General features: G+C 39.4%; 1 protein-coding gene across 1 annotated transcript; it reads left to right on the top strand.

Moving 5' to 3' along the window:
• Positions 1 to 7,094: 7,094 nt before the first annotated feature.
• Positions 7,095 to 9,615, top strand: LOC124278292 (proline-rich protein 36-like). The gene is made up of 3 exons (XM_046714019.1): positions 7,095 to 7,129; positions 8,160 to 9,293; positions 9,576 to 9,615. Exons 1-3 carry the CDS (start codon positions 7,095 to 7,097, stop codon positions 9,613 to 9,615), a joined length of 1,209 nt encoding a protein of 402 aa, XP_046569975.1.
• The last annotated feature ends 630 nt before the right edge of the window (positions 9,616 to 10,245 follow it).

Genomic DNA, 10,245 nt, shown 5'->3' on the forward strand with positions numbered 1-10,245 from the left:
TGAGTGAGAGAGTGAGAGAGAGAGAGAGAGAGAGAGAGAGAGAGAGAGAGAGAGATGTTTTGTACATGACAAAATTTAAAAACGATGCTTAAACATTATGGGAATAGTGAGGGGCCTGGTAGGGCGGTCATTGATTTTGTACTTTACATGCTGCATGGGGGTGTCACATACTTTGTACATAAATTGTAAAGGGAGTGGGTCGCTCACGTTGCACATGCTTATCATTCAGGCTGAAAGGCAAAGGGGATGTGTCGGATATATAACTTCCATCACAATGAAAAAAGGAGGGAAGGGCGTATGTCGGATATATCAACAGAAGAGGCCAAACCTTTTCCACGTCCATAAGTAATCTCTACTAAAAGCAGAGTCGAATGTACAATTCTGACTATATCATGAGCATGTATTTGTTTCAGCAGTATTACAGGTGTGCAATGTTGTTGGTAAACAGTCATTGATTGTCATCATACGACATCACACAGAATGAAAGTTGGGAAGGGTATACATGTACATCGGATATATAACTTACACCACACAGAATAAAAGGCGGGAAGTGTATATCGGATATATAACTTACACCTCACAGAATGAAAGGCGGGAAGGGTCTATCGGATATATAACTTACACCTCACAGAATGAAAGTCGGGAAGGGTATATCGGATATAAAACTAATCCCCACAGAATGAAAGACGGGAACGGTATATCGGATAAAGAAAGTAAGCAACACAGAATGAAAGACGGGAAGGGTATATCGGTTATATAACTTACACCATACAGAATAAAAGTCGGGAAGGGTATATCGGATATATAACTTACACCATACAGAATAAAAGTCGGCAAGGGTATATCGGATATATAACTTACACCTCACAGAATGAAAGGCGGGAAGGGTATATCAGATACATGTATATACATTACACCATACAGAATAAAGGGCGGGAAGGGTATATCGGATATATAACTTACACCTCACAGAATAAAAAGCGGGAAGGGTATATCGGATATATAACTTACACTTCACAGAATGAAAGTCGGGAAGGGTATATCGGATATATAACTTACACCTCACAGAATAAAAGGCGGGAAGGGTATATCGGATATATAACTTACACCATACAGAATAAAAGGCAGGAAGGGTATATCGGATATAAAACTAACCCTCACAGAATGAAAGACGGGAACGGTATATCGGATAAAAAAAGTAAGCCACACAGAATGAAAGACGGGAAGGGTATATCGGTTATATAACTTACACCATACAGAATAAAAGGCGGGAAGGGTATTTCGGATATATAACTTACACTTCACAGCATAAAAGGCGGGAAGGGTATATCAGATATATAACTTACACCATACAGAATAAAAGGCGGGAAGGGTATATCGGATATATAACTTACACTTCACAGAATAAAAGGCGGGAAGGGTATATCAGATATATAACTTACACCTCACAGAATAAAAGGCGGGAAGGGTATATCGGATATATAACTTACACCATACAGAATAAAAGGCGGGAAGGGTATATCGGATATAAAACTAACCCCCACAGAATGAAAGACGGGAACGGTATATCGGATAAAAAAAGTAAGCCACACAGAATGAAAGACGGGAAGGGTATATCGGATATATAACTTACACCATACAGAATAAAAGTCGAGAAGGGTATATCGGATATAAAACTACCCCCAACAGAATGAAAGACGGGAAGGGTATATCGGATATAAAACTAACCCACACAGAATGAAAGACGGGAGAGGTTTTACATCGGCTATGTTCTATTCATTCAGACTGAAGGTGAGGGCGGGTGTGCATAACATGTTTAATATATACTCATGCCAATAATGGTTGTCACCCCCCTCCCACCCCAACCCCACCCCAAACACACCCTCTCTCCAATTAAAAAAACTGAAGGGGGTGACAACCATTATTGGCATGAGTATATTACAAGTCAGTGTGCGAACTGGTTTCCAAATTTTGTTACCCAGTCGGGCTACCTATGCCTGAAAGTTACTAGCCCACACAATAATTCACTAGCCAGAAATTTGAATGTAGAAACTGAGCAAAAGATTGCAAAAATAGATGAGAATAAGATAATGTCGGCATGGCAAGGGTTTCATCATTAATCTGCTGATATGACGAACACTTTTGTCAGACCATAATCTCGCATGATTCAAAAGTTTAATTATAACTTAACAAGTCGGAGAGAGTGAACATGACCCCGTGAATTGGGTGTGGGATGGGTGGGGGCGGGCGGGGAAGAGAATGGTTTCTTTAGTTGTATTGGATATGCTACATTATGCATGCAAATGCAAGTCACATATATCTTCATAGCTGCTTAACAACCTGCAACATTTATTGGTGTTTGACACAACCTACCTACTGTGTGTGTGTGTGTGTGTGTGCGTGCGTGCGTACGTGTGTGTGTGTGTAGTTATAACTATCTTATTCACTTTTATATTTTATTTATACCATCAAGTAATTAGTGTCTCGTAGGCCAACTGGCCGGGTGCTCTTTTTAACGTATCATACTATATCTATACATTTTGTACCACAGCATGTGACACTTTGAGAAAATAATTTCTTCTTCTTCTTCTGGCGAGGTGGGGTAGCCTAGTGGTTAAGGCGCCGAAGACCCTGTTGGCTGTGATATTGCTGGAATATTGCTAAAAGTGGCATAAAACCATACTCACTCACTCGCTCTTCTTCTTAAGTGCCTTAATCATAAGCGCAAGCTCACACACCATTCACTTTAGACATATATACGTGCTGGTATTTCTATGACCGAACCCATTTATAGGCATTTTTCTACCATCTATTACTGAACATTCCTATGGTTGATGATTTGCACTGGATATAAGCTGGATATCCCATATATTTCCACATACCTGCTCTGATCTGCATAACAAATATTTTATTGAAGAATACCAAGCAGTCCGAACTACTCATTATCACTATTCTTTCACAATGTATAGATTTCTATATTGTAAGAGAAACAATTAAAATCACATCCAGGACCTACACTTTTACCGAATATCTTAAGATATTCATTATCAGTAACATATGTGCCACTATGCTGCTTCATGTCATACCCAAATATATTCAGCCTTGAAGGGTATCTGACAAAAAAAGAATCTTAAATATAGTAAGCAATAAATACATAATGCTGGTCTACTAATGTTTCATTAATTATTATGTGCATTACATACGAAAATATGCCATATCTTAAAAGCTATACATTTCACTGCATTAAGATAGAATAACATTTGTCCCACCTGTCCTTGTGCACATGGGTGATCCAATGCTTTGTACTCTTGGCCTATGACCTCTGTTACTGAATAAATTTCTTGTTCTTGTTCTATTTTTATTGTTCTTTAATACATAAGATTTGAAGAAATCAGCTTTAGAATGGAATGCATTTAAAATATTGTATAGAATGAAATGAATGTTATTTCCACAGAAAACATCCAGAATTTTCCTTAATTGTTTGTGATTGAGCACACAGTACATGACATTGTTGTTCATTTTAACAATGAAATACTACTCAAAAGTGGTTTTGTTTTGGAAGCTGCATCATAGGTATGTCATACCATTAGCCATGAGGAAGTTAATGGTCATGATAGTCATGGAATATAAGAAACTTTAGACTTGTGCTGCAGTCTAAGAGCTCAATACTTCATGCATATTCCTATAACGTATTAAGATTGTTAGATAGGTTAGGAAATGGCAAGCATTACTTTTCATAATTACGTACCGTTCCCATCTTCAGTTATAACTGCACACTTATAACTACATGTATATTATTCATGATTTTTCTTCATTGCTTTGTTCTTGACAAACAAGTGATAAAAACCCACATATATAATATATTTTAATTCATTTTATCAAATTTAACTACCAAAATCACTGGATTGCTGAACATGTCAGTCTATCAAACAAAACTTTTCAAGGTAAGAGCTTACTCCACAGTCCTTCTTAAATTTACTTTCGTCCAATAGTATACATATTAATCCAAATTCATACTTAATACCTTAATGGGTCACACTTTAACTTTTCAACATATTGTATACATAGGTTAAAATCAGGACAACATTATCTGTTAACATGCATTGCAACAATTAAGAAATTACCTAACCATATACATTCCCATCCAAATTCATTTACAGATTTACAAATTATTTTACAAATATTATTATTTCTCCCACAAAATGTCCTATAAGAGATAACCACCTTGCTCAAATAAACAATAGGTTCTCACACCTTTCATAGAGTCAGTTCCTCCTTGGAATTATTGTTTCAACAATCTGGTGAGCAGCAGCAGATCTGAACAGACAGCTACTCAGTAGCAATTAGGGAAGCATCTCGTGACATGTTGATGGCAAGTCTGCACAGTCAGTGCTAACTCAAGCTGGTCTCTATTCACTTGATTCAGCCATTAACAGACAGTTTTAACCAATTCTACTTTCACCAATTCAGTTCAAGCAAGTCTAGAAACAGACAAACACTCATATCCAAAGATGATGGCAATTCATTGATTATAATCAACCTTTGATATACTAGTATAGTACATATCATCTCTCAAATACTGGAATTTGTTTTCTGCAATACATATTACAATGTTTGCAGCAAAAGTGAAATACAACCCAGATATGACACTGTATAATTGTATAACTGAACTCATTTGAACACAATGAAATGTGACTGTTTCTTATAGTACATCTACATAACATAGCATTCATGTGTAAGGAAAGCATCTTCTTTATTGGGGAGGTAACATGTAAAAGGTGAGCATGTGTTTGGTGTAACAGATATGCTTTGGTATACACCAAAATGTACTGTGCATGGTTGGCGGTATTAACATACTAGTAGGTAACATGTAATATATTCATCTCACCTTGGCGTTATCAGAAACCATATAATATATTATATGGTCTCTGATGTTATGTAACAAAACACTCTAAAATGTTTCGATTTCAAGATTATATTAACAAAGTATTAAAGTGATGTAAAAGAATTCCACACACACACGACTTTAAGTAGCTAATTAAACTCCTATATATACATGAGACACCTAAACCAAACTGATCACCCAATGGGAACAACATTTGTGTTTGCTCTTAATTCTTGCACAGTTACTGTCATGTCAGAAATGAATCTGTATTCCCAATTACCCAATCACAGCTGCTGTAAAATGCCACCAAATTAGGCTGTGAACTGTTTGCACCACTTCCTCCCTCAGATGCCAAGACCCCCCTCCCTCCTCTACCCATCCCCAGTGTCAGTGTCAGTGTCTAACTGGTAACTAGTTGAGGGTTGTTGGAATTAATTAAGAGTGTAAGAACATTTGACCTCTGGGTTTATAACCAAAGGTTTTTAACAATACCTTTATCAGATTGTACAATGTTTCCTTCATGAACAATTATCATAGTACAGGCACTGATATAGAAATAACTTCAAAGAAGAAGAAAGAGAAGAATGGCCATCTTCACCTGAATGTTAACACATATAGGTAAGTTAATATTTCATTTAAATACTACCAGATTTATGACCACTGACTGAACTGTTCTGTAATATCAGCCTTCAATGATAAAAATACTGTAATTTACCATTTCTTGCAATTTTTCAATTAATTTTTGTGTTGGATTGTTCCACACTGTTATACATTCCTTTTGAAGGAAGTCTTATTGGTATACTTATTATCATAATTCTATGTATCATTGTTGTTATTAAGTAATTATATATATGGATGGAATTTCAATGAAATTTGTATGAGAAACTCTGTCAATGAAGTCGATTTATCCTTGGCATTATCCAGTTAAAAGGACAAAGGTGGGGAATGAAGATCTATTGAAGGTTTGAGATTATCTCTTACAAATGTATACATATTTTCAAAGGATGACCCCATGTGTTTTCAAGAATTTGATAATAGTATATACATGTAGTAACATGGGGCTTGAAATTTAGTTTTTGACCCCTCAACTGATTTAGGAAATTACAACACTGTATAAATATTCCAGAAGCTAAATGAACTGGAATCTTATGACCCTAAACTATGCTTGAAGTGAAATGAAACATTAAATGTTACACTTGAAATATAAAAGAAAATACATATAAATTTATCAAGGAATTATGTGTTCCCAAACCTGATATGAGTGATATGGAAAATGACCTTTCAGATACATTGATGATTTATTGAAGCGATTTAAAGAAAACTTTCATTGAGCAAAGAAATAATTATTACAGAATTTCAAAACAGTATTAGAAAACTTTAGAAGTATCAATGAAGGCATGTTATCAAGTCTTTAAAATATATACTATATCTTGGAGAAACAACACAGAAGATGAGATACACAGAAAACTGATATGACATAGAATGCAATAGTAGAATGAGAAAAATATCCAAGAACATCTCACATCAAAAGAAACTCAATTAGATGATGATACGCTACACAATATTTAGAAGCAATCCTAATGAATACTAATAAGGTTCCTGGGGTGAGAACAATATCCAACGATTCATAAATTCTATGAACATATCCTAAGAAACTGAAGTTACAGTCCTCGACTTTACCCACCAGTCTAATAGCTAAGTCTGGTAAAATTTGTTCTTATCAAGTAAGAGCACACAAACTTCCAGTCCATAAAGTGAGACAAAAATGCTGAAAAATAATGCCAATTTACATTTTCAGTCCAGCAAACTTGAGAGACTTTAGCACAGACTGCAAGTACAGTAACCAAAGTTAAAGGGTGCCAAGAAACAGATATATCACTCATCTAGCATAACATTTTAAGAGCTATTTTTCTGTACTGTAGACTGAATAATGTTATCCTCCTTGACATGAAAAAATATTCTATGTATATGATGAAATTGAATCTAAAAGTTTTGATTCAAGTAATAGAAAATAGCAGTGTTCCAACTTCAGAAACTATGCAAGTTCAAAAGAGCATTCTTTGAGAACAAGGTAAGTTACATGGGATGAATAACAATATAGATATTGTTTACTCTTTTAGCATTATACAGTGTCATAATGTCACAAGTTTATAGGAGTTGTTTCTACACAGTGTTCACTGTTCTTTCTCTATGAGAAGTGAATCTTGTCATGTACCGAATAGAACTTAATACAGGAAACTTCTGGTAAGAAAATCTAACATGTCTAGCCTGTTCCCATATCCTTGTTCCATGTGATTTCTGCATTGATGTGTAGTTATGTAACAGACTAAACCCAAGAAGTTCTCAACAAGCCTAAAGTTAAATGCACATTCATATATTTTTTCCTTTGATGGCATTCGTTAACATAACTAAATGAAACTGCCATTCCTATTTATTCTTACAAATTTTCATGGTTTATAAAGAAATCAGGTAATTAGTAAGTCAATGTTTCTTCAACCTCACGCCTATGTGTACAATGTGTACTCTCCTTACAGTGGCCACGGAAATGGGTGCGAGGAGAGAGTCACACAATGTTTCTCAGAGATATCTGTATCAGGGAGTAAAGGCAGGTTGCATCCTGTTTACATACATGTAAAGGGAAACTGAACAGTTAATGATAAGATACAGTGCATGAGTGAGAGAGATGTTAAGTTTAATGTTACACTGGTATGTCCCAAATACCAGTTTGGTAAATATATGTTTCCATATAGCTAAAATTCTCTTCTCTCTCCAATCCACTCTGCTGGCTCTCATCCAGCTCCACTCCACTCACTCCACTCTCCCCTCCTCCCACTCCACTTAAATCCAGTCATTCCCTCCACCCGCTATTACACTACTCTCACTACACCTTCTTCAGTCCTTTCGACTCACTCGCTCCAGTCCCTCCGTCCTCACTCTGCTCCCTCTTCCCTCCTTTCAGCTCAGCTCCGGTCCACCCACTACACTCTCTCACCCTCTTTCCTGGTTCACTCTGCTCCATCCACTACACCCCCTCTTCCTCCTCACTCTCACTCCATGACTCACTCCACTGCTCCACCCACTACTCTCACTGCCCTCTCCGCTCACTCGACTACTCCCTCTTCTCTCCACTGCACCCTCTTCCCTCAGCTCACTCGGCTCCACCACTCACTCACTGTCTCCTCTCCTCGACTCCTCCTACACCCTGCCTTCACTCACTTTCGCTCCTCACTCCACTCACACTCCACCCACTGCTCTCGCTGCACCCTCTTCCCAGCTTGCTCCTCGGCTCAGTCCTCCACCCTCCTTCTCTCACTACACCCTCTCGGCTCCGGTCACTCCGCCCACTCGGCTGCTCTCACTACACCCTCTTCCTCGCTCAGCTCACTCCACGGCTCCACCACCATTCTCTCCTTTCCACTCGGCTGCTCTCACTCCTTCCTCTTCACTACACCCTCTTCCCCTCAGCTCCGCTCTCCTCGGCTCAGTCCTCCCGCCCACTATACTACTCTCCACCACACCTCTTCCTTGCTTCCTTCCAGTCACTCCACCCTCCTTCTCTCTCCACCACACCCTCTTCCCTTGCTCCTCTCCTCGGCCTCCTCCACTCTCCACTCCCTCAACTCACCAGCTCCAGTCCTCCACTTCTCTCCTTTCCACTTCCCTTTACTGAATTTCTCCACTCCACTACTCTCCACTACCCACTTCCTTCCTTCCTCACTCCACTCCACCTTCCTCCCACCCCTTCCACTCCATTTCCATCCAGTCCACTCCACCACTACTCTCTCCACCCTTCCTTCCACTCCATTTCACTCTCCTCCAGTCCACTCCATGTCCACTCCACTTCTCTGCCTCTTCCTCCTCTTCCTCCTTCCCTCCGCTCCACTCCACTCCACCTTCTTCCTCCACCCCTCCTTCCTCCACTCATTTTCCAGTGGGCTCCGGTCCACTCCACGGCCACTCACCTCTTCCTCCTTCCTTTCCAGTCCACTCCACACTCCTCCACTCACCTCTTCCTCCACCAGTCCTTCACTCACGCCTCTTCCACTCACTCCACTCCATTCCTTCACTCTCTTCCGGCTCTCACTCCATTTCAGGTCCTCCACCCATTGCTCTCACACCTCTTCCTTGCTCGGTCCACTCCACCCTCACTCCCTCTCACACTCCTCTTCCTTGGCTCCACTCACTCCACCCACTCAGCTGCCTCTCCCTCTTCCCTTGCTCCACTCACTCGGCTCAGTCCACTCCACCCCTCGGCTGCTCTCACTGCACCCTCTTCCTTGCTCTCCTCACTCCACGCCCTCTGCTCTCACTGCACCCCTCTTCCCTTGCTCCACTCACTGCTCCAGTCCTCCACCCACTATGCTGCACTCACTGCACCCTCTTCCCTCCACCACCCCACTCCTCTCAGGTCAGCTCCGCTCAGCAACTCAGCTCGGCTTCTCTCGCTCGCTCACTCACTCACTCGTTCCCCAGCCATCCGCGTGCTCACTCGTTTCCTTGCTGACCCACTCCTCCTCCACTCGGCTCTTGTTCAGTCCACTCCATTTTGCAGCTGCCGTTCAAGGTTATTCAAAGTGCTTTCCATGGTTTTCAGTATGTTGGTGGCCATTTTTTCTTGTGGATTTTTTTATGTAGTTAGTTAATTGCAGGCATGGTTGCATTGATTATGTCTTTCTGTTTTCTTTACCAGTTGCAACACCACACCACACCTTTGTGCGAGTGGCAATTGAAGAAGCATGTCGTTTTCTGATTGAGGGGATTCAAGGAACCTGGATTACAAGCATCTCAACAATGAAGTTCAGAAATGGAGTCCATCCCAAGTGTTTGTGACCTGTGTTGGGTTTTGATGGAGGGACAGAAGGGCAGAAGGCTTATGTTAATTTCTAACTTATGTAACTGGAAAAGTGTAAATGGAGGGAATGACTGTTAAAATGACTTTTAAAGCTTTGCAGATGCCATATCTTCATTATGTTTTTCACAGTTACCATGTGCAGGATTTACATGTAAAGAAATGGACATAAACTAAGCAAATTTCTTTTTATTCATTTATATCTTGTGAGAGTTTAATGGAATTTCAAGAAGTTTCCTCTTGGCTGATGATTACTAGTACAAAAGCATTTCAAAATATCACAAGCAAAGTTATGGATGTACTGGGTCAATAATTCAAATTTTCAGAGATTTGTAACTATTATTATTAATCCACATGCCTTTGACCAGGGGGTGGGATAATGCCTTTAAAACCTACAGTTTATGGAATTTCAAAGTTTTCTTGGCTGATGATAGTAAATAGCATTTCAAACTTACAAGTAAATTATGAATGTACTGGGTCAATAATTCAAATGTTCAGAGATTTTTAGCTA

The sequence above is a fragment of the Haliotis rubra genome, unplaced genomic scaffold (genome assembly GCF_003918875.1).
Source record: "Haliotis rubra isolate DU_JTF1 unplaced genomic scaffold, ASM391887v1 Scf234, whole genome shotgun sequence".
Taxonomy (NCBI): Eukaryota; Metazoa; Mollusca; class Gastropoda; order Lepetellida; family Haliotidae; genus Haliotis; species Haliotis rubra.